Source organism: Nothoprocta perdicaria, unplaced genomic scaffold (genome assembly GCF_003342845.1).
Source record: "Nothoprocta perdicaria isolate Ctin4 unplaced genomic scaffold, notPer1 scaffold_358, whole genome shotgun sequence".
NCBI classification, from domain to species: Eukaryota; Metazoa; Chordata; class Aves; order Tinamiformes; family Tinamidae; genus Nothoprocta; species Nothoprocta perdicaria.
In genome coordinates this window covers 372,496-395,395 of record NW_020455597.1, presented here as the reverse complement: position 1 = coordinate 395,395, position 22,900 = coordinate 372,496, and the positions used below count along the sequence as shown (strand labels likewise).

Below are 22,900 nucleotides of genomic sequence, written 5' to 3'. Positions count from 1 at the left end.
TCAACCTMTTTATGTTTTCACATAATCCTTACCAGAAGCTTTTAACATCACGAGACAAAATAAAACAGAGAGCATGTCTATAGAGAAGGAATTCAGCAAGAAGTGCTGAAATTTATTCAAATTCATAGGTACAACAGAGACCTCTGACTTGAGATTCTAATTCACAACAGCAGTAGAAAAGGAAATGGTGAAATGAGTATTAAAGTGCAATGATATGCATAAGATCATTGAAATAACAGAAATGAGGCTGTAATAAGAAATAAAAGGACAGCCTCATCCTACCAATGACAGCAATATATAAGTAAATTATGTTACAGATAATTTACAAAATAACTTACAAAGACATCAAGCTGAATCTCTGCACATTGCCATTTCATTATTAAATATCAGACTAAACATTCCTGGCCAGCAAAGTATTACATGGGATAATTAAGAAAAGATCAGAGGATTTCTGTGTCGGAAGGATGCCTGAAGTAAAACCCTGATCAGTCTTTATATTGCAGTATTGCAAGAAACCTAAGTATTTTTGAATTGTAAAGTGACACATTCAGCAGCATAAGACTATAAATACATCTTTTACATTGATACATTATATCTACACACATATACATATCTACACACACATATATAGGCATATATGTGTACATACATGTGTTTTCAGTTTGTATTGACCACAGTCAGCTACATTTTGCTTGCATCTGAGACAGGATTACTTTTATAAGTCAGGAGTAAGATCATTCTCTAGAGGGTTTCTTTTAAGTTTTCCCAAATGCAGCCTCTAAAAATCTCAATTTCTGAAGAAAAACAGAGACTTTGGAGCTCAGTCATTAGAGGGTCTGATAATTAACAGAAGTTCTTGTTGACAGCTTGCTGCTACTTGCTGCTTTGGAAAAATGAAGCTCTTCCATCTTATTTTAAATAATATAATACATGAGACAGGTTAAAACACTTTCATGTAAGTAAAAATATTGGAGATGGCAAGGAATGGCCACAGTATTGCATACATGACTAGCACAAGTTCCTGTACTGTTGGTAAGGATGAAGTGCAAAGGACCTGACAAAATTTACATCATTGGCTTACAACACAGCTTGAAAAGACACTAAGTTTAACATTATCCTTCTTCAAAAAAAGTAAATTTTTTCTATAGCGCAAATCTGATTAACATTTTTTTCCTGTTCTTCTCTTTAATAGAAAATTTATGTAATTTGCTTTTGACTAAGCATGCCACAAAACTATTGACTAAAAAGAGTCACTTTTTTACCCCGTAGAGGTTGGTATGAATGAAGGTTCTTGACCCATAGTGCAAATGCAAGGGTTTTCTTTGCCTGTAACTACATGCTAAAAGATAGAAGTGAAGGTAGCCATGCAATTGCAGATTACTACGAAATTTAGTRAACACATTTCCTGTTTCACCGTGCACTTGCATTAAGAACAAAAAGATACCACTGAATTGCCAAGGTTATGTAAACAGTGATATTGGTAAAGAATTTGGTTGGGAGGACAAAATACCTCAGAAAACGGCTACCCCACTGCACACAGAAAAGGTCTGAAAAGAAAACCAGCKTTTTCTTTTGATGCTGCTGTGGTCAGTGAACTGGTCCTTTCTGCACCACAGCTTCTAGGAAGTATTTTACTGCAAAGAGTCTCATGAGGACTCGAGACAAGAGAAACAGTTGGGCCAAACCTCCTTCCTTTTTGCTGCAAGAGTCCCAGTCACTGCACTGACCAAGGAACATCCCTGGAGAAAGGGGTGTGGGGAGAAGAAATTGTAAACTTGGGTTGATTTTCCCTATGCCTATCCTGTACAGTGATTGCTAATTTATTAATTTACAATAAGGAATTAGCACTGAACACATTTTGTTGGCTCCCAATCAGATTGTGGCTGTAATGAAATGACACACTTCTGTAGCAACCTGATTGTGCATCTATGAGCAAACATGTTGGATGCCAGCAACTCTGGAGCTTCAGACTTCAGAGCAGAAGCCTCTTCAAGTCCTAATTTCAAATCTTTAACTTTTATTTACAGCTTCCCMTTCCATGCACTTTTCACTGGAATCTTCTGCGAGACCCTCTATAAAAGTCACCAATGCAAATATACAGAGGCAGCCACACAAAGTAGCAGTTCTCCACCCGAGTGCAGCATTCACAACTCTGCCCAAGATGACAAATCCCAGATTTCCACCTTCCCTGGAGGTGGGATGAGAACTTCATGTCAGCCCTTAATGTCCACGGAGCTGGTGCTGCTGGCATTGCAGCTGTCACTGCAACTTGATGATGTGCTCAGAGTGCTGGATGCAGTGCCTGATTCTGGGAAAGGGAAGGAGAASGGAAAGAAGAGAGAGAGAAAGAAAAATACACTGTAATTATTTAATTCCAAAACTTTTTTTAAAAAATATATATCTATCAGTATATATTCATCTCATTAATTATGAGTAGCCTACCAGAGCTGCTTAAAGATTGRGCTGATTTTGAATTGCCTATGAGCATCAGCAGATTGTTTGCTGGGATCCAACCTTCTCTACCAGTGCTCAGATTCTTCACATACCTTAAAAAAATTAAAAAAGTAGTCAGAGGGCTTCATTTAATGCCTTTGAAAGCCTGCCCCTCAACACCTGCCTTCCAAGCACAGTTCTGCAGATACAGGTTTCCAAACACAAACTTGCATACCAAAGTGCATCCTCCCCTTCTCGAATCAGTTGAACTAGATCCCCACTTTTCACTGTAAATTCTTCGGAAACTCCTTTCTCATAATCAGTCACAACGGTGTATTTGCCAGGAGCCTAAATGCACACAGGGAAAAACAAATAAGTTGTTTCTACTGAGTACTTGAACGTACATTACAGCCTTTGTAATTATGAAAATTATGGTACTTCACACTTCTTGCTCCCTCATCCACAGAGGAGCTGAAGACACTATGTTACATATATACTAGATACCAAGAATGTATGTATACACTGAGAACTAGAAAAAAAAGGCTATTCAATTACACACAAATTCAGTACATGAATTCTCATACTTTGAGGAACCTTCTGTGAAATCTTTCCATTACAATTCTTATTTCGAGGAAAAACACAAAACCCAAAGAACTCTAACATAAGATAAAACATGCTGGCGAGCTCGAGAGACTTGCACACACGCATCGCGCTACAACGGAGGCAGTAACTGAGCACTTCATTGCTCAGCTTCTGTACTGTGCCACGAGCAGCCACAGTCCCACTAATGTGCGGGCACACAAAGGCCCAGGTGTCCCTTCCCACCTCAGAAATACCAGAATTAAAAGAGATCATTTGCCCCTGCTATAGATATTTTGCCCAACTAAGGATTTAGGCAAGAAGCCCAACTCTAAGGCTTCCAGGATTTCAAGGCAAGAAGCACTTTCCTTCCTGCCAGCTTCAAAAGCACTCCTAATGCTCTAATAAAAACACAGAAAACATAGAAAACAACAACAACATCAAAAAAAAAAAAATCTAGTTACCAGTTTCATCTCTCCTCCTCCTTCTCTTCCTTCCTCCTCCGCATCCGAGGAATTCAGCGGGTCATCGGCACTAGACCAGCCATCATTTTCTTCAGATGCATCCAGAGAATGGGACGTCTTAGCCCAACCTTGGCGAAGAAAGAGGCAACAGTTAACGTGGTTGCACAGCCTGATACTGAGCGGGGAGAAAAGCTCTGCTGGAAAGCCCTGAAATGATCCGTGTTAACAGGAGGGAAACCTTACGTAGGGAGTTATTGCAGCTTSTGTGTGAAATCCACAGCTGGCCCAAGCTGGCCCATTTCCAGAGTGTGTGGACTTGTGCCAGGCACAGCAGGGTGAATTTGGCCCTTTYTGTTTATGCAGAGGAGACCAGATGGAAGGAACACAAATCCCCAAATGAAAAATGCAGCTTTGCCCCCCGCTGCCTATACATAGAAGGATGTTGGACAAATGCTCTTTTTCTTGGGAAAAAGTAGGGAAGAGGATGAACACACGTGGCTGTCATGCCAAGCAACCTAATGAGCCTGTTGGAACAAGGGATACATGAATATTTGCTTATTYAAAGTGCTGAACACTTAGAGCTGTCAATAAAGTCAATGGGAGCGCCAGGCACTCTGTGCTTCAACTGAGGAGCCAGATTATTGTTCAGGGGTATCCAAGGCTGACAACTTAATCAGGATGGATTCTCTCAGGGTTARGTCACAGCACCACAAGAACCATCTCCTGCCTGTCAAGTGCCGAATATTTCACCATGAGAGAGAAAAAATATTTCATTTATGAGGCTGAATCATGTCCACAGTGTTCAAAATCATTCTCCAAATAAAACTGCAGTGATTTTTAGTAGGGGGGTGTTTTTTTTATAGAGGTCAGCAGCTACTAATAAACATACCAAGCTTATAATGAAAGAAGTCATCACRGCAGAGATAAATACTTTTAAGTTAAGTTCCAGTTTGGCTCAGCACAAAAGTAACTATAATAAAACCAACAAAAAGAATCAGAGGAAGAACAACCCCCAGCTTATACAGAGCTATTAGTCAGGCCAAGAAAGCAAGCAGCAGTTCTGCTTTTCACTGCTTCTGAGATGGTTCATGGCCACGGCTGGTCACATTAGTGCATAAAAAGAGCACTGCAGTGCTATCACAGAAAGCTAAAGCAGGCTAAGACATCACACTCGGAGCACACCAAACTGAGTGGCTTTTACCTTGCCTGCGCTGCTGGATGACCTGGACAAGGTTAGAAGTACTGACCCACTTGGCCCTGTCCAGGCTTAGGCATGAATTTCCATCTGTGAAGAAACCGAGTAATAAATTCCTGCTGTATTCCATGCAAATGTCACTGGAAGCTCACGGGACACGGCTGCATTTCCAGCACTTCCAAGGGAAGCACACCACAACGGAAGATCATTTGGTTGCTCGTAGCTGTTCCAAGCTCTCATTAGAGACAAGAGCCAGCGAGTTGCACAAAAGAAAGAGGACTGGAAATGCTCTAACTGCTGTGCCTGCTGCATCATGCTCAGTGGCCTGCTCCTCTGGGACACGCTGGATAACAGCCCCTCTTTCTGAGACGCTCTTCATATATTGTGTCAACAGAGATAAGGTGAGACCTGCCCAACCTTGCCACAGCAGTAGTGCTCCTAGGCCTCCTCCAGGCTGGCCCTTTAGTCCTAAAAGCTGGTATAAAAGTCATCTGATCCTGGCAGAAGAGTGGCCCCTGTCTCCACATTCCTACTGGCTTCCCACGGGCACCAAATTTATGCATGCATGCCCATCTGATGCATATGTGCATACTTTGCATTATGTGACTAAATTACAGCTCGCTATAAAAGCGGGAAATAAAAGAAAACAGCAGAGCCTTGAGGAAAGTGAAGGTTACACATGGATAAGCTGACAGCTGATGTGCCAGGGAAACCCAGGATGTGTAAGTTGCTTCTCTTSAGATCTGGGCCCACAGGCTGCTCCTTGCAGGGATGGGAATTGGTTGCGTGACTTGGCTCTGCCACTAATCCTCACTGCAGCGCAAGGAGGAGCCACCACTCTGCTCAAGGGCACCCACTGTGCTGTGTGGAGCACACGGGGCGGGCAGGGTGCTCCTGCTCTCCCCACCTGGGGTGCTTCTGCGTGCCGGGCCAGGCTGGATGAAGTGTCTCCTGCACACAGCTAAACCAGCATGGTTTCCACATAGGAGACAGCTAAAGACCAAGGCTGGGAAAACATGTATGAGGGGATGACAGGACTARAATCAGCTGATTTTCCAGGGTATTTTCTAAAAGAAATGACAGTGGAAATACAGCCAGGAAGAAACTCCCCTCCRTACTGTCTGGTTAACTGGCCCCAGATTTGCATTCAAGCTTTGGTTAACAGGTCGGTGAAAGCTGCCTGCTATCACCCAAAAAGAAGAAAGGAAACTATGAAAAAAGTAATAAAATGTACATCAAAAATAGAATAAGGCAATACAAATGCCAAGTTACAATGACGAGCCTCACTCTTATTAGAATAAAATCTAAAAATTGTGCTTTTCATCTTTTTAAGAAGTTAAATCCTCCCCACGAGGAACACAGTGGATGGAGAAGGCAAACTGGAAAACTATGTGCCCATAGCAACTGAATGCCAGTGAAACTCCATTAAAATTCCCAGTATCTGGGTATTCAATCAGCAGAAAATCCAATTCCCACCAGCCTCTTGAAAATGACATTTAGCCGCATGCTGCCACTGATGCCAAGGTAAAACTTTGTCAAACTGAGAGATCAAAACCAATACACACCAAAGCTCACAGACCTATTTGGAAGATGCGGCTGACATCAATACTGCTACACACAACAGCATCATACAGGTATCTTCAGCTTTATAATTTACTGCATTACACGAGGGATGTGTAGGTATGTGTGGAGTACAAGAAGGGGTAACACTCTACCTCTTAGACCAAGAGGAGTTGGGTCACTCACTACTTCATGTCGTTTAGCTTTTTTGTCAGGGCTGGTAGGAGAAGCTGCAGGAGGATGAATAGGCAAAAAACACAGAAGAGAGATATTGAAGAACTGGAAAAAAGAGAATAGGTGGAATGCAGGCTAAATACCTTTGAGTTTACCCTGGAAAACCAATGGATTTCTGTAATCACTCTAATTTTAATTGTCAGCAAAAKAAGTTAATTAGTCACATAAAATTATTTGAAGAAAAAATGACAAATTTAWTCCATAATAACAGGTAAAAGTATATGCAAACTTCTCTAAATGAACTAGGTATCAGCTGAGTATAATGSATCTGAACTTCAGACAAACGTCACCAGATTGAAACAACCATTTTTGATCCAAGTCCAGCAATACCTGGTCCTGTAAGAAGGAGCTTTGGCCACGTCTGGCTTTTAGCAGTAGGTGATGGAGCTTCTGTCAAGGCAAGCATGGCATATTAGTGCTCACCTCATTCAGACATTAGTGCTCACCAGTTACTTGGAAGATGCAGRTATTTCAGGTATGCAACCCTACAGCCTTTCCAGAAACAACTCAAAGGTAATCAGATTTTAAAAAGACATTTTGAAAAGATGCTGGGAAAAAAAAAAAGAAAGAAAGAAAAATACATGCTTTTAAGTAGTATCAACACCTTATAGCAAAACAGACTGTTTGAAGATAGATAGCTATTCAMAGCAAGAAAACAATGTACCAGTACTTCGCAAGAGGAAGCAAGAAGCATCTCAGACATCTACTGCCCATTTCAGCAACATAAAGGACCCTTTTTTTGGAAGCATGGTGATATTCTTATTTATTTCTGTAGCTAGAAAGGAATATTGTAATAAACTTTCTGCCATAGTCATGCTTTGGGAGTTCATTAACAAGGGAAGCCAAATAGGACAATACTCTAGCAAAGCCTTGATTCCTTTCTGGCAAGTACAGGTACATTTGGGACAGATCCACTGAAGCTAGAAGCAGGTCAGGCATTTGATGTGAAGATAACTTCCTTCTCCTAGGCTTCCTATGGGAGCGGGCACTCCGAGCTCCTTCCTAGGCCTCGACAGCAGGAGCAGAGGCCTTCCTTCCCTCACGCCTCCAACAACTGCTCTTTTCCAGGCCGCATCTCCCTTTCCCACTGCATCTCCCAGTTTCTCCTCCAGGCTTCCTATCAGGGGCTGYGATTCAGGAACCTGCCTGGGACACAGGACGACAAGCTAATGCAACACAGAGTATAGGTGAACCTGTGGCACTACACACATACACATGAAGGGATGCACCAACTGCAGCTTTAAATAGACAAGAGAAATCTAACTYGTTAAGAAGTTACCTTTCTGACTTTTGAGGTTAGTAAAGCCCTGCAGCGTAAAGCGCTTTTTTGACAGTACAGAGCATTCTGAGGTAGAGCTAGTGTCATCTACAAAGGAAAAGAAAGACACAGAAAGAAAGGGGAGAAGCCCAAGAAAAGGTTGAGGCAACAAATCATTCACAGCCCTGCCAGGGAACCAGCACTTAGGGAAGAGAAATATTAACCAAAAGTCCGGGCACAAGAGAAGAACTAAATGCCTTTTATTTTCAGTGTTTATATTATCACTAGTCTAGTAAATAACTGCAGCAGTGAGAATCAGATCTAAAGCAGCAAAACACTCTCCTGGACAAATTTCTTGCCACTAGCTGTTCTGAAGACAAAAGCTCAGAAGCCAATTGGGAAGAGCTCAGAAGCTCGAAGGGAARACCCAGTGCAGGCCTCATGCCCCAGAGTTCCCACCTCACTGGGGCTGTCCCTCATCCTCAAAGTGGTGGCTTTGGGCCGGTCCGCAGCACACAGGGAACACAGCAACCCCAGAGCTAAGTGCTGATGGGCCCAGCCTGCTCATGCAGCACTTGTGGGGAGGCTGCCTCAGGTCTCAGAGCAGCAGAACCGAGCTGTGAACCAGGTGCAGTGTTGTATCTACTCGGCTAAGCTATGGGTGAATCTGCCTGTGCACCTGCAGCCCAGCCATGCTCTTCACATCTAGGGACAAGAATGCATACGTGTAAACTCACCTTTGCCTTTCTCAGGGTACTTTGGTGCTACTGTGGTGCCAAAACCTTCAGGACTCATGAGATCAGATTTTCTCTCTTCCATTTTYTTTGCATTTCTAATGTTGTTCCGTGAAGGACTGTTCATGGGAAGAAAATTAAGACAATCAATCCACCTCTAACAAATCTGGGTCTGAACAGGGTGATGAGCTGTGTCAGAGGCTGCTTATTGCATGCAGATATAAACTGAAAACTATTTCTTAACTACTTCTCAGTTCATAGCTTCTYTCCAGATTTGAAGAAGTCACTGATAATCTCACATGAAAGGATCATGATCAAGTACCAAGAAGAGACTACAGCTATAAGAGCAGCTAAAGACAGCTYAGGACAACGTCCCCTCACCCTCACCTATAGACACATGTTCTGTGCTGACAGCTTCCTCCCAAGTCCACCAAGAAAAACAAASGAATGAAAGCCACCTTTCACATGCCCTTAACACATGAAGCAGACAAGGGATGAACAAGTAGCGCAGCCTTAGTCTTGCAATTGGATTCCCACTACACTTCACAGTTTGAGAATGGAATCCCAGAATGGYTGAGGTTGGAAGGCACCTCTAGAGATCATCTAGTCCAACTTACTGCTCCAGCAGGGACACCCAGAGCACGGGGCACAGGGCRGCATCCAGGTGAGTCTGGAGACCTCCAGAGAAGGAGAYTCCACAGCCTCCCTGGGCAGCCTGTGCAGGGCTCTGACACCCTCACAGGGAAGAAGTTCCTCCTCACCTGGAGATGGAACTTTCTTCAGTTTGTACCCACAATCCCTTGTCCACCACTGAGAAGAGTTTGGCCCCATCTTCTTCACATTCTCCCCTCACTTATTTGTACATGTTGATAAGACACGCCCCCCCCCTCCCCCACCCAGTCTTCTCCACAGAAACAGGCTCAGCTTGCTTAGTCTTTCCTCATATGATCGAGGCTTGAGTCCCTTAACCATCTTGGTTGCTCTCCGGTGGACCCTCTCTAGAAGCTCCATATTCCTCTTATACTGGGGAGCCCAGAACTGCCCCCAATATTCCAGGTGCAGCCTCACCAGAGCTCAGGAGAGGGGCAGGATCCCCTCCCTTGACCGGCTGGCAACACTCCTCCTGATGCAGCCAGGATCCCATTGGCCTTCTTGGCCACGAGGGCACACTGCTGCCTCATGGTTAACTGGGTGTCAACCAGGACTCCCAGGTCCCTCTCTGTGGAGCTGCTCTCTAGCAGGTCAACCCCCTAATCTGTACTGGTGCCTGAGGTTATTCCTCCCCAGGTGCAGGCCCCTGCACTTGTCCTTACTGAACCTCATGAGGTTCCTCTCTGTCCAACTCACCAGCCTGTCCAGATCCCTCTGAATGGCAGCACAGCCCTCTGGAGGATCAGCCACTCCAGTAAGGGAGGGCCACTCCAGAAGGCAGAAAGACATCTCACAAGTACTATTCATCTGAAAAATCAGACTGATGAGCAGGGCAGAGAGCTACTGATACATATTTGTGCATACATATCGTGTGGGACTAAGACAAACATGTGGGCTCATGGATAGAGCCTATACATATGCATATATATCATGAAAAAGGAAGTGAGTAGCAGGGAACTGAAAGAGGGCTCTGAAAAGGGCAGAGGAACAGTAGGGATGAGAAGAATATAGTTATATAGGTTTGTAGGGTGAAATAAGAGGCGGGGGAAAGAAAAGATGACTTGAATTTTAAACGCAGGCACTGAAGGAATGAAGACAGATTTTAGTAAAAAAGATCATAAGTTGGAAAGAAAGAACCAGAAATACAAAGAGACAGAATGCACTGAAAAGTACACAAAGAAAAACAACATAAAATTTACATAGGAAAAAAAGGGCAGGATAATTCAAGTGATGGAGGGGAGAGGAGAAGGAGAAAAAGAGAGAACGGGAAGGAAAAGGTAGCTCCACATAACTCATGAATTATCCTGTGTTTAAAGTAGGTAACTAGCTTTTCAACAAATAATGATATAAAACCACCAGAATTTTGTTCAGCACAGAAAATGACTCATCTGCAGTGTTCTCTGGCAGCTGGCAAAGCCTATGCAACTGCTGTTGAACATAACACTGGAGAGATGTAAATCCTAAGCTCTACAACTTTATAGTAGAAAGAGACCTGAAAGCCCTAAAATATAAAAGCYAGCGTTAAGGGACATAAGCAATGAAGAACTGCTAAGTGAATGAATTAATATATTTGCAAGACAGCTAGGCTGATTTGATAATGTTTTTACTCACCTTGTACAAGATGTTGCTGGTAGAGGTAAACTGTGGGTTTGTTCTAGCGTCCTGTGCTGACTGGCTTCTGTAATAGAGATGCATTAAACTGATTTCTGTTACATTTCAATTTTTACAGTTCTACACAGTGAGTATATGCAGGGTAGGTCTGGAAGACTAAGGGGAATAGAAATAAAAGATTCAAAATATTTTACCTCTACATGCCTGCAGTTGACTAGTCAGCACTTTTCTTATTTCATTTACCCARGTAGCTTTAACTTCAGGAGTTGGTGCCTACCCAAAAATAAATACAGACATCAAGCACAGAATAGCTGATACACAAAAAAACATCCTGCCTAATCACATCAGGAATCTTTCTCTCTAGGTATTTATGAAAATGATATTATTTATAAAACTTTGACCACAGTGAGACAGGGAGCTCTGCTTCATTCTGTGCTCCCAACACAATGCTATTCCTGTGAGAATGGCAATAGTGTATACAGCTAATTTGGAAATGTCACCAGTTCTTGTTCTTTTAAACCTGTTGTAATAGTTCTCACCCTGCAAACATGTTATTTCACGTCTGAAAAATATTACTGTAATTAGTGGGATTCCAGAGATGTAAGCTGTAAGTTCTTCCAGGATCAATGTTCACTCTATACTGTTTTACTCCATTTTTTTCCAACTGATGACTTGTAATATTGCAATTACTACTACAGTTGGTATTCCATGTAGGAATGCCAAAACTTGACTTTTTTTTTCCTGCAGAAAACTCTGCAATTAGAATRTGTCATTTAAAATTGGATTTTGAATTAAGCTGTTTATAGTTTTTCCCCTTTTTGCTTCACTGTTCCTAACAACATACAAAAGAAAACAACTTGGATATTCTTAGAGTTATTTATTTAAAGTAGCAACATATTTTTACCTGTATGATGTAAACTTCTTCCCTTGCATTATACCAGATTTCGAATTTCTTTGCATCACCTTTCACATTTTCTGTTATTCCAACTGCTGCCATCTGGAAGCAAAAAAAACAGAAGCTGACCTACCAAATTGCAACTAAGATAAGAACGAAAGCAGAAGTCTAATGGTGTTTCTTAACCTTTTTCCTGAAAAGCAAAACCACATTCAGCTTCTTGCTCAAGTAAAAATAACAACCAGCAACGCATGACCTGTAGGCTGACTACAAGAGATTACCTGTTTTGTGTCAGCTTAGTTACATCAGAGAAAAGGAGAGTTTATGTTAAATTGTGACTGAGCCACAAGGAGAATTGAGACCGACAGGTCTTCTTTCTGTTTTACACTATYTTACTCTACTCATGATTTCGTTTTCTGTGCAATTAATGCAATCTGCCATTCATTCAAACTAATGTAGTTCGGATTTTCTCAAAGCAGAGCGTTTTCACCCTCCYGTGACTCTTTAATAGAGAACAACACAAAATGACACAGAACTGCAGCACCAAATCAGATTTGTCTCAAATGGCAGAGTTATATCACATCTGTGCTGACAAAGCAACAAAATGCTGCATTACTGCAACCTAAGCCCTCAGAACCAGAGCGGTTACTGCACAGCTCAATGTCTTACATTCAAGGAGTGTTTGTAGCTGTAGGAAGGTGCTTTCTCGTATCCCTCTCCATTCTCTTCTCTCTTTTTACAGAACAGCACTGCTTTCTCATGGAGGAAGAGGTGCCGCTGCATCGGCTTGAAGCGCGCCAGATCCTTCACCTTCGAGTGACCCTTTTTATGATCAGTCCAGACACTGAAGGATCCCTGCATCAAAAGCTTGCCCAGCTCATTCAGATTTCCCTGGAAGAAAAACAAAACCACAGACAATTCAGTAAAAGGCTCTTTGGTAAAGCACTCCTCTCTCCTATRTTATTGGGGCACAATATGTGGGTATGTTGCATGCAGGCATGTAAGAAAAATGAAATATTGCTACTCACATCATAGCCAGTGATGGCTATCTGGTGCATAGAATCATTCACTGCTTTGAGAATACCCAGGATAGAAGTTAATGCTTCTTGGAGATCTTCAGCACCTTCACAGTTCTTACTGTATTTCAGCATTTCCTAAGGGTGTGAGGAATGACATGTTTACTTAGTTTTGGAAACAGCAGTCTCTAAGAATGTCCAAATCTTAACACCAACCATGGGCTATAATTTTAAAGCTGTCTGATTAAGTGTTTACCACATGCCTAGTGGCTGGAACCAGCAGATCCCTAAAGTTTTACCTCTTGCATCTATTGCTAATTAGCCCGAAAATACTTCAATCATGTTAACTAAGTGCTACCTAGGAATTTTGCAAGACTAGTCTTGCACACATTTTACACCGTAATTGCTAAAGTTACGTGCATATTTGCTCTATTTTTTTTAAATGAATAAGTGCAAAAAAAATGGGCAAAATTTATTTATTATTTGAATGCCGGTAATATCTGGGATGCTAGCAACAGATCTAAACTTACTGCTTCRAGAACAGCTCTATACATATTAAAAAAAGCTGTCCTTCTCCAAGGAGTTTATTGGTGAAGTGACAAAAGACCCCTTAATCCAAGGGCCCTGATCCTGCAATCTGATCCCAACAAACACAGCTATGAAACCATGTGGAGCCGCACAGACTTGCGGGAGATGACACATGAGAAGACACTTTTACTCAAAGATGTCAGACCACAGGATAAAGAGTAAACTTGGGACAAGGTAATTTAAAAATAATACTGTTAAGGTAATTTAAAAATAATACTGTTAAATATAATTATTGAAACTGAGTGTCTTCACGTGAAATATTTCTTAAAACAAGCTGTTTTCAGATATTTATATGCTACAAAAGTTTGGTGGCAAAACAGATACTCATTTTGAAATTTGTAAGGGCATATTCCTCTCATTTTGTGCTCTCATTTTAATACATTTAAATGAATCACAATGGCATGTTTCCTGAAAATATCATACAACCCTGTCAGTTAAAAAGTATTTCTTAAAAAGCTTTATTAAAAAGAATTGCTTAAGGACATTTCCTAGAAACCTGAGCAGCTTTGGAGACCGTGATTAACTTGAGGATATCTCCYGGCTGCAGTCTCAAAACCAGGAAGGCTAATTCCTGTAACAGGCATGAGGTCACTGAATACTAACAAGTGGTTCAGATTTTTTAACTTTCTTGAAATGATTTCTTGATTCTTCYGATTCCCCTAGTCAACTTTCTTATCTTCTTCAGCAGAAATAAAAGCAAAAAAAGGCAAAAAAAAGTATCTAGATTGGGACTGCTAGATTGGGATTTGTCTCTGATCTGATTTATACAGCTCTTGGCTGAGAGAAGCAGCATTAAGAAAAAAACAAAAAATCCCAAAACACACACCCAGAACATCCCCCCAAGATGAGTATTTTATAATACTATTGCATAAAAGTGTACCTTTAACAGTAACTGATATTTGGTTATTCTTTGAACAGGTTTCAGCAAATATGAGTCCAAACTCAGCTTGTGGTCAAGTTTCCTTTGACATTCCTGTAATCAGTAATGCATTTCATTAGTACAAAAACAAGTATCTTATTTCCAGAAAAAAATGACAAAAAAAATCAAATTAAAAACACAAATATTTTAATAGCCTCAAAGATGGACCTGGAAGAATACGGAGTCTGAAAACTGCCTCCACAGACTTTCAGATCGGGGTTTATTTTGGCAGTATTTTTCATAAATCTGGAAGTCTTCCATCTGAAATTGGAGAGAACAGCAACAAGTTAATAAATGATTGTGACTTTAACAGGCATAGCTTTAAGAAAAAAAGCTTCTTTTCCTTTAAGAAAAAGAAAATTCATGCAAAAAACGGTATGGGTTAATTTTGCAACCTGAATTTCAGAATAAAACACTGCTGCTAATTTTTGCTTCAGTCAAATGGTAAGCACTGCATAGGGAAGTGGATATTATATTTACAAATAAGTGAATATACGTGAATATTTCATGAATATAAAAYATGTGAAAAATAATACTCAAACACTCAAAACTCACTGTCCACACAACCTATTTAAAAATCCTTGCTTTTTTCATTGTGGATTTGGATTTTACAAGCATGTTGTTCACCAAAARCAGTACCAAGGGAGACCAAGCAATTGGTTGCACATTATCACTTCAACACTCTCTTCCAATTTTACTYTTTACGATTCACAAGTGCTTATGTCTGCTTACACTAATTACACACCATTCTTGCTGCTCTAAGAGACTTGTGCACATAAGAAAACTTTTCATACACTTACTCCTGAAACTTTCACGCTCACTTTCTGAGTGAAATATCATACAGAGGGACAACCAAGTTTATGACCTCTCAGCTCAGCTCGTAAGCTGACCTTACACAGGATTTTGTCTAGGCATTACACAAGGCTCTTCTGTAGAGTTACTTTGATTTTTAAACATTTTTAATAACAAAATCTAAGATTACTTAAAAGAAATCTCACAGAAGTCATAGAAATGGGTTTTACATACACTAGGAAGTGTGTATAATGAGCTTTGCTGTTAGCTCATTACAATCCTAGACACAGCCTCCTAGTCCCGTTTCTAAATCTGCTGGAAATGCACAGATAAGGATCTGTGCACACACTTCCCAGTTCTTTCCACCAGAGTGTAATTCGGCCATAACTTTTGCCTTTCATAATAAGAATATTTTAAACTTACTCCATTGAGGTATAATCTGTAAAGAAACTAGAAATGAACTGGGAAAAAAAAAAAACCAAAAGAAGAGAATAGCCAAGGAAAAAGGAAATCGGGTAAATAAACCATTTATATTGATGCAAAATGATTCAGTGYACAAGTCATCTTTATGTTTTTTGCACCTTTATGTTTTTAATTGCAACTTTAGTAAAGCACTTCTCTTTCAACATGGCAGCAGCTCTTCCTAACCAAATGATTTACCWAAAGCAGCTGAAAACATCCTTAACTCCAATTAACAACTACTTGTGTAACTATGCATTATCTGCTTAGGCTGATAAAGGGATCTGGTGGCAATTAGTATAATTAATATTACAAATATTACAATTAAAATCATCYGTATGATGGTGTTAGATGAGCTTTTGAATGAAATGCTAGCAGAGACATTTACGATACATACCTGATCCAGAAAACATCGTCCTACTAGCTCTGGATATTCTACATAATTTTCTAGTTCTCTCAGGAATATTCTATAAGGAAGAAAAATTTCTTACAGCTCATTTTAAAAACTAAACAGTTGTAATAAAAGTTCACATTCTTACAATTCATTTCCTAAACTTTTGGAAGTAAAAGTTTTATTTTTGTACTATACAGGTTACAAAAAGTTTCCCAGATCATGCATTTAAAAAGAAACAATCAAAACAATAAGAATTATGACTAATTGCTTTTAGTTCATATTTGAAGCCAAACATAAGATACTAGGGATATTAAGTTTTCTTCTCTTTGTCTACCTAGCAGTAAGATTTAAGCAGTTTAAGTATTTCTCCCCTCATCCTCCTCTTTCAAATACTACCAAACACCATCAAGAAAAAGAAATAAATGGGAAAATCAAAAAGAAGTGGCAATTTTTACACTACATTTTTTTCCTGAATAAGAAATCACTATTTAATATGCTTAACCTCTCTTTAAAATACTTCTCTATCAACTTAGATATTATCCTATGAAGAAAGACCTCACAAGCAGCAGGGATTCAAGCCCATGAGCCACTCGTTCATAAAATAAAACAGCTTTAATCACACATGAAGAGTATTGAGTGGCTATGGCTTAGGAGAATCTTCATCTTGCATTACAAGTTGCAACAGAAAACAAACAAATCAAACCTTCCTAAATGACACATGCTTTAGTTAGCCTGTAACTAAAAATCACAATGATTTTTATTCAGAAAAATGAACATAATAAAGTGTTACTTGTGTTCTACAAATAATTGAGTAAAATTTCACACAGCCTGTATCTTAAGCATTCTTCCCCTCCAATGAAATGTGCATTTTTATACTCTGAACAGTCAGATTGGACTGGCTCAACAAGGCTCTTCTAGTAATTTTATTCAGATTTAAAGAAAAAATCATAAGACACTTTGCAGTAAATGTAAAGTAGCTGCCCACTGAAATGCYTTTAAAAAATTATATTCAAGTCTCACCTGTTGTGGAAGTGATAGATTTCCTCCATGTTCCCAAACAAAATATCCTTCTTATTTTGGAGCTCCGGTGGAATAAGATGAGCCATTAAGGGGTTGTCCATCTCTGCAGCATAGCCCTAGAACACAGGAGAGAGGCTCACTGCTTATCTCCAGTTAATCCCAGTACCTCGCTCGCTCTCTCTCTCCCCCAACAAGATCATCTGCCTGCAGACTGATAAACATCCAAGAAAGTTCTGTAGTAATCATGAAATATGTCTTTTAATTTGTTTTATTTTCTTTTCCAGTCAGTCCTGTAAGACAAACCTGCAACATTTGAATAATTACTGCATTTCTTAGGTAAGCAAGGCAAGTTTGCAATCATCGCCACCAAGCAACAGCTATGCATTCCCATGGTGATGGAAAGATGACACCTTTTCCATTAAACTTTACTTTCCAAAGTTCAGAGAGCTCAGTGCTTTAGAATTCTGAAAATGGCTAAAGCATGAAATCCATAAGTCAAAAAGGTATAAAAAAAAAAATCTTTGCTTCAAATTGGTGTAGCACTTTTTAAAAATTCATAATAATAAAAAAAGTTTAGATTTTACTACTGATTCAGTATGCATATTTTAAGAAAAAGAGAGGTAAGCTATGCAGGCAGCCATAAATATATAGATACTCCTTGTAGTATACAAGGCTTTGCTAAGCCTTCCCTTCGAAAACTGTTTTAAAGAAGAAATATTTAAGTGGAAAAAGGAATACAATAAAAAATCCCAAAAGAAACTAGGGCAATACTTTGTCCCAATAAAATTATTGGATTTCACAGGCTAAAAAGGTATGATGATTGTTATTAATGTAATCACAGCTCAGATGAAAGAATTTAAGTGAAATTTCCCAGTGATTGATCTTGGAGATTGCAATTTTCCATGAGAAACCCTGGCAAAGGAAAAAAAGCAGAGGGATGAAAAGTGATGCAATATTAGGAGACACTGTCCATACAGAGCAGTATCAGGTCACAGTACGGAAAAAAATGGAAAGGCTAATAGAGCAAGAGAAAGAAAGAAATTGGGAGAATAGCCAACACTGGAAATAAACGATAATTGCTCAAAACCTGGAAAAGTGCCATTGAACACAACACCAGAAAGGTTCTCATTCAGAATTACTTCTGGCAGTTCCGATCACTCAAGTTCAAGAGAGATTAACCCCAAACTGTAGGAGATGTTCCTGGCATGGTCAGAGCACTGGGGAGGCTATCACACTGGCAGAAACCTAGCAGACAAAGGACACACTATATTCTATGTAAAACGAGAACAAGCAGGAAGAGCAATGAGAACAAGAGATTCTGCACCAGCTCTCCAGCAGCATCAGTATTCCTCAGCTACTGACTCTGGATTTTATGAATATAATCACGTAGAGGGCACTGCCTACAACAGCAGGGAATAGTTCCAAGTGATCCTTAAGGTTCACCCCAGTCCTGCACTGCTTGACCATCACACATCAGACCTGAGGGTGCTCCTGTCATCAAGACTTGCCAGCACTTGGTTAGGGCCCACAAGACTGTTGTAGATTGCAGAACACAAACCAACCAGAGGCAAGACCGATATGTATAAAAATTTTTATAAAATTTTTATAAAATGTAGGTTCACATTCCTATGGAAGGAAAACTTTTTGAGGAGGGTGGGAGGAAGAGGCTAATGCAAGACTGTAGAATCAATTTATAGAGGAATTAAGGGCAAATACAAATCTTGCTACCTTCTACCTAAGTAAGTAGGCTGTCCCATTTGTGCTTTCTAATATAAGATGCTAGATGCATGAATATTTATAGAAACACAAAAATGCCTATTCCTAATTCCATGAAAATACAAATAGAGAGGAGAGATGTCATAAGCACATTGCTTGCTAGGACCAACTAAGACATTACAGTGATAAGGAAAGATATACGAACAACCATGAAACGGAGGAGGTGAACAGATTCACCAACAGACACAGTGAAACTTAATCCTTACCTCAAGAACACAGAGCAGTTCTTCCACATATGCCCGTTCGGTTTCAATAAGTTCATTAATCACATGCCTGTACGCAAAGAATGATAATTAAGGAAGGCCTATTTCACTCACACAAATTAGTGAGGCAATGTTAACTTTGTCCGTGTGCATCTTATTTCAAACAAGAATGGACTAATTCCCCATTAATGGAAAATGTGAAGTTTTACAAATGTTTYACACATATATGACATACATATATGAAACAGAAATATATATACACACACATTATATATACATAATGATACATTATATATATGATATATATTATATATAATATATCATTATATGTATATAATATATACAATGATATATATCATTATATATATATCATTATATATAAGGTGTGTGTGTATATATATMTCTGTCATCAGTTTATATATCCTGGTCGACAGGTATTCATCTTTGAAACATCTTGAAGTTGAATAAAARTGTCTGAAAGGGAAAAAAGCTAAGCTTAGTATTTTAAGTGTTGCAGGAACTAAATGGAAACAGGGAACTTTTATCATCATACACCATGTAAAAACTGTTTYTGTCATGTTTACAAGTATCACAGGAGTATCACTAGTCATTCAGGTATTTAGGGCATATTTAGGTATACAAAGYTTTTCTTCCTCCTTTTTTTGCCTCTTCTGAACTCATGAAAAGCTAACAAAGCCTCAGTTTTCAGGTACAGAAGCAAGCTCTGCTGTATCAGTTGCAGGCAGTACCAAGTTATTTTTACAATACAAGGGACACAGTTGGCTTTCTATCTGGAAAAGATTTTTCTTAAGATTTACTGAAACGGAGACTAAAAAGATTTAAATAAAATACTGAAGTCCTTTCAAGTATGGAGACCAAAACCTCCAAAAGTTTAAATGAGGCTTTGATGTTTCTGAAATGAACACATGTAATTACCCTGCTATAGCATCACCTAGGTGTAATAAAGCCAGAATCTGTTATTATAGAAARCACAAGTAAAGCTACAGACTGAAATAGACTAAAATATCTTTCTGTGTGTACAGAACATATTCCAAAAATACGGAAGCTTAATTCAGAGAAGGATATTCATCTTATCAAATCCTTCCAGTCTTTCCTGGAAGCAAATCAGAGAAAGATTTTTTTTTTTTTTTTTTTTGCCAAGATATACTTACTGCCTTAATACAGCTAGGTTTTCTTCATCATCCATTGTAGATCCTCCCCTGTTTTGATGGAGTTCAGTCATTTCACTCTTAAAAAAAGGAAACAGGGTGAACACAAACAAGGAAGAAAAAAACAGCATCACAGAAAGCAGGGGAAAATGTAAAAATGAAACTTTTCATCTTCTCTACTTGCACGCATTTTCACTGTACGCTGTTAGAGATAAATGCAATTTGCAAGAAMGTAGCAAAAGACTCAAAGTCAACTTGCAGGTCATGAGGCACACAAGAAGACCTAGCTACTCTCCAGGAAGGGCCAGCTTTGAAAAAACATAGCTTAAGCTCCCTTTCCAAAAAGGACAATGTCAGAGTATCAGCATAACCTCAAAGTTTGCCCTCAGTATGTTTTCTAACCTAAAAGAACGAAGTACTATGTGGCCCCTTTCTGCTAAAGGCCTACCTGGACACGGAAGTTCACTCTTGCAACTTGTACTGTAAGCAGATGAGCTCATCACACTTGTTGAAGCAGCAAGGTTGTGCTTCCAGTCCCCCCAAAACCAAAGCCCTTTTATTATTTTTCTTTTTTTCCYCCCTCAACCCTTGCCACTACTGGTCATGTGATCCTGCCTAACTCTTTGCATCAGTTCTTGGCTCTTGACCAACCTTTGCTGTGCTAATTCAACTCTCAGASTCACTGGGAAACTGTTTCTACTGCTGCCATCAGGTTGCTTTCCTTGCTCACRGCAGGGCAGGAAGACCTTCCCCACTTGGGAATGGCAAACCATTAGATTAGATGAAGCCATCTTTGAGCCAACGACAACTACCTCTTYACTCTTGCCAGTTTTAAATGTAGCCAATTACTACTGGCAAATAATAAATGTTTCCTGTTCACAGACTATATGTTTTGCTACCCTTCATGTTTTTCCTAATATAGGCAATTATTTACTTGGCCTTCCCTCATATATCACTGAGCAACAAAGTAGCCACTGTGTAAGCCATATAACTGCCTCACCAGAGTTGCTTTGATGGGGCAATACTGTCACTTTTTGTTGAATTGCTTCATTCTTCAGGTTCTTTAATATTCCATAGTGTTACAACTTTTTGTGGCAGTATGTGCATGAAAAACATGAAGAAAAAACACACACATGAAARTTACCTTTGTCCTTTTGTAGTTTAGCCTCCGAAGTACGTTGCTTTCTGAGCTGGAGACATGCTCTCTTTGAGGACCTAATACACAAAGCAAAATCCAATGGCAGTTAGAACTTGAGCAAATCTGACGCTGATGTTTGTACCACCAAAAATTACAGCTGAAAGTTTCTTCGAGGTCCTCAGCATTGCACAATAAGTTTTTTAAAGACTCCTATAGATACTTACCTGGAGAAGTGCAGGGAGATTTTACAAAGGCTTCAGGTCTTGGTGCAACTGGCTGAACGGGACGTGTCTGCTTAGCTGCCAATTTCTTAAGGCTTACTTGTCTCTTCTGGAACATTTCCTCCATGCTTTCCTGCTTCTGAAATACCTTTTGCACATGCTCCTACAGTTGCCACAGAATTAGAAAAAGTYACTGTTAGAGACTTTTCAACAAGCTACACTGTCATTTGCAGAATACAGATTTTTAATAGTGATTGCCTTGACACTACATATAAAAAATCATCCTAGTCTAGCAAGGCATAATTTACAGGTTTTAGTACCTTTTTCAAAAAAGGGACATCACAAAACACTACAGCTATCTTTAGAGAGACGAACAGGGCTGAGGCTTATATTACTGATAAGAAGGTAGGGAAAAGTTTTTTTGAAAGTGTCTGGCATATTTGTTACAAGAAGGGATCGATCAAGAAACGTATTTTCAAGTTCTACTTTACAACTGCCTTTTTTTACAAGTCACTCAAATAGTAGAGACAGTCATATTTCCTACATAGGTAGGTATTTTATGGACTCATTTTATATAACTCTCTCTCTCATATATATATATATATATATATATATATATATATATATATATATAGTGGGATTTTTTAAAATTAAATCTACTACCTGAAAAGTTGAAGTCATTTTTAAAAGGTTCTGAAGCCCTTGATCTCTACCTGAAGATACGACAAGACTGGCAGCTAAGGTAGGGAAACGTGTTGGTTTTCCAGTTCACAGCTGTAATGACTAGATGACTGAGCTGATGATTAGAATAGTTACCTAGCAGGATTAGCTTTATCACTGGCCATACAAGACAGCAATTTAAAAGGAASTGATAGATGGATACACACATAAAATACTTCTAGTACCTTCAGGTCCTCATTGAGGATGTGTGCATACTCCCTGTAGATTTTATTCAGCTCTCTGATTTTATTGCCTGCACCAGTATCCAGAAACTTCTCGATCTCCTGTAATGCTGATTCTGCACCATCCTGAGACTGACACTTATCTACAGGCTGTGAAGCCAGCAGATAAATTCCTTCATCACACCACTTCATAGACTGGAAAGAGAGAAAAGAACAGGCTTAGTATACACTAATGTTATCATTAAGAGGTCTAAAACRCTTCACACTTCTACTATCAAGTATTCAGCTACACAGGGAGAAAAGTCACAGAACAACCAGATATTTCTATCTGTTTTTATCACAATTGGTTGACTGAGGTTTTAAAAGTAAGATAGGAAACAGAACTGTTCAACATCAAATTCACCTTTTCTAACAAGCCATGCAGTTCTAGAGATTTGTTCAGAAGATTCCTCTTCTGTTCTGTCTCTGCAGTAAAAGCATCACAGAGATGATGAAGCTCACTGCATTTTGGAAGAATGGAGTCCACAGCATAGTGATTGCTTTGAATAAAGCGGTCTCCCTCTGAGGCTAGCATTCTGGCCTTTGCTATAGTTTCCTAAGAAATAAAGCATTGATTTAAGTACATTTATTCCTGCATCAACTTCAGTTAAAAGAAAATAAATAAAAAATTACCATCTATTTTTTACACA

At 39.4% G+C, this 22,900-nt stretch overlaps 1 protein-coding gene across 2 annotated transcripts in view; it reads right to left on the bottom strand.

Annotated features, from left to right (window-relative positions):
• Window positions 1-640: 640 nt before the first annotated feature.
• Window positions 641-22,900, bottom strand: part of MCF2L (MCF.2 cell line derived transforming sequence like) — a 116,053-nt gene continuing 93,793 nt past the window's right edge. The window contains exons 11-31 of one of the 2 annotated variants that reach the window (XM_026044291.1): window positions 22,615-22,806; window positions 22,215-22,406; window positions 21,313-21,472; window positions 21,095-21,165; window positions 19,954-20,030; window positions 18,785-18,851; window positions 16,803-16,918; window positions 15,786-15,855; window positions 14,306-14,398; window positions 14,099-14,191; window positions 12,643-12,768; window positions 12,284-12,505; window positions 11,624-11,716; window positions 10,914-10,992; window positions 10,720-10,786; window positions 8,461-8,576; window positions 6,387-6,461; window positions 3,477-3,604; window positions 2,669-2,781; window positions 2,443-2,546; window positions 641-2,308 (exon numbers count right to left, since the gene is read on the bottom strand). In XM_026044291.1, coding sequence (XP_025900076.1) covers window positions 2,214-2,308; window positions 2,443-2,546; window positions 2,669-2,781; window positions 3,477-3,604; window positions 6,387-6,461; window positions 8,461-8,576; window positions 10,720-10,786; window positions 10,914-10,992; window positions 11,624-11,716; window positions 12,284-12,505; window positions 12,643-12,768; window positions 14,099-14,191; window positions 14,306-14,398; window positions 15,786-15,855; window positions 16,803-16,918; window positions 18,785-18,851; window positions 19,954-20,030; window positions 21,095-21,165; window positions 21,313-21,472; window positions 22,215-22,406; window positions 22,615-22,806 — 2,349 coding nt within the window. In that variant the 3' untranslated portion in view covers window positions 641-2,213. The remainder of the gene's footprint in view (window positions 2,309-2,442; window positions 2,547-2,668; window positions 2,782-3,476; window positions 3,605-6,386; window positions 6,462-8,460; window positions 8,577-10,719; window positions 10,787-10,913; window positions 10,993-11,623; window positions 11,717-12,283; window positions 12,506-12,642; window positions 12,769-14,098; window positions 14,192-14,305; window positions 14,399-15,785; window positions 15,856-16,802; window positions 16,919-18,784; window positions 18,852-19,953; window positions 20,031-21,094; window positions 21,166-21,312; window positions 21,473-22,214; window positions 22,407-22,614; window positions 22,807-22,900) is intronic. The other variant, XM_026044292.1, reaches the window with a different exon arrangement.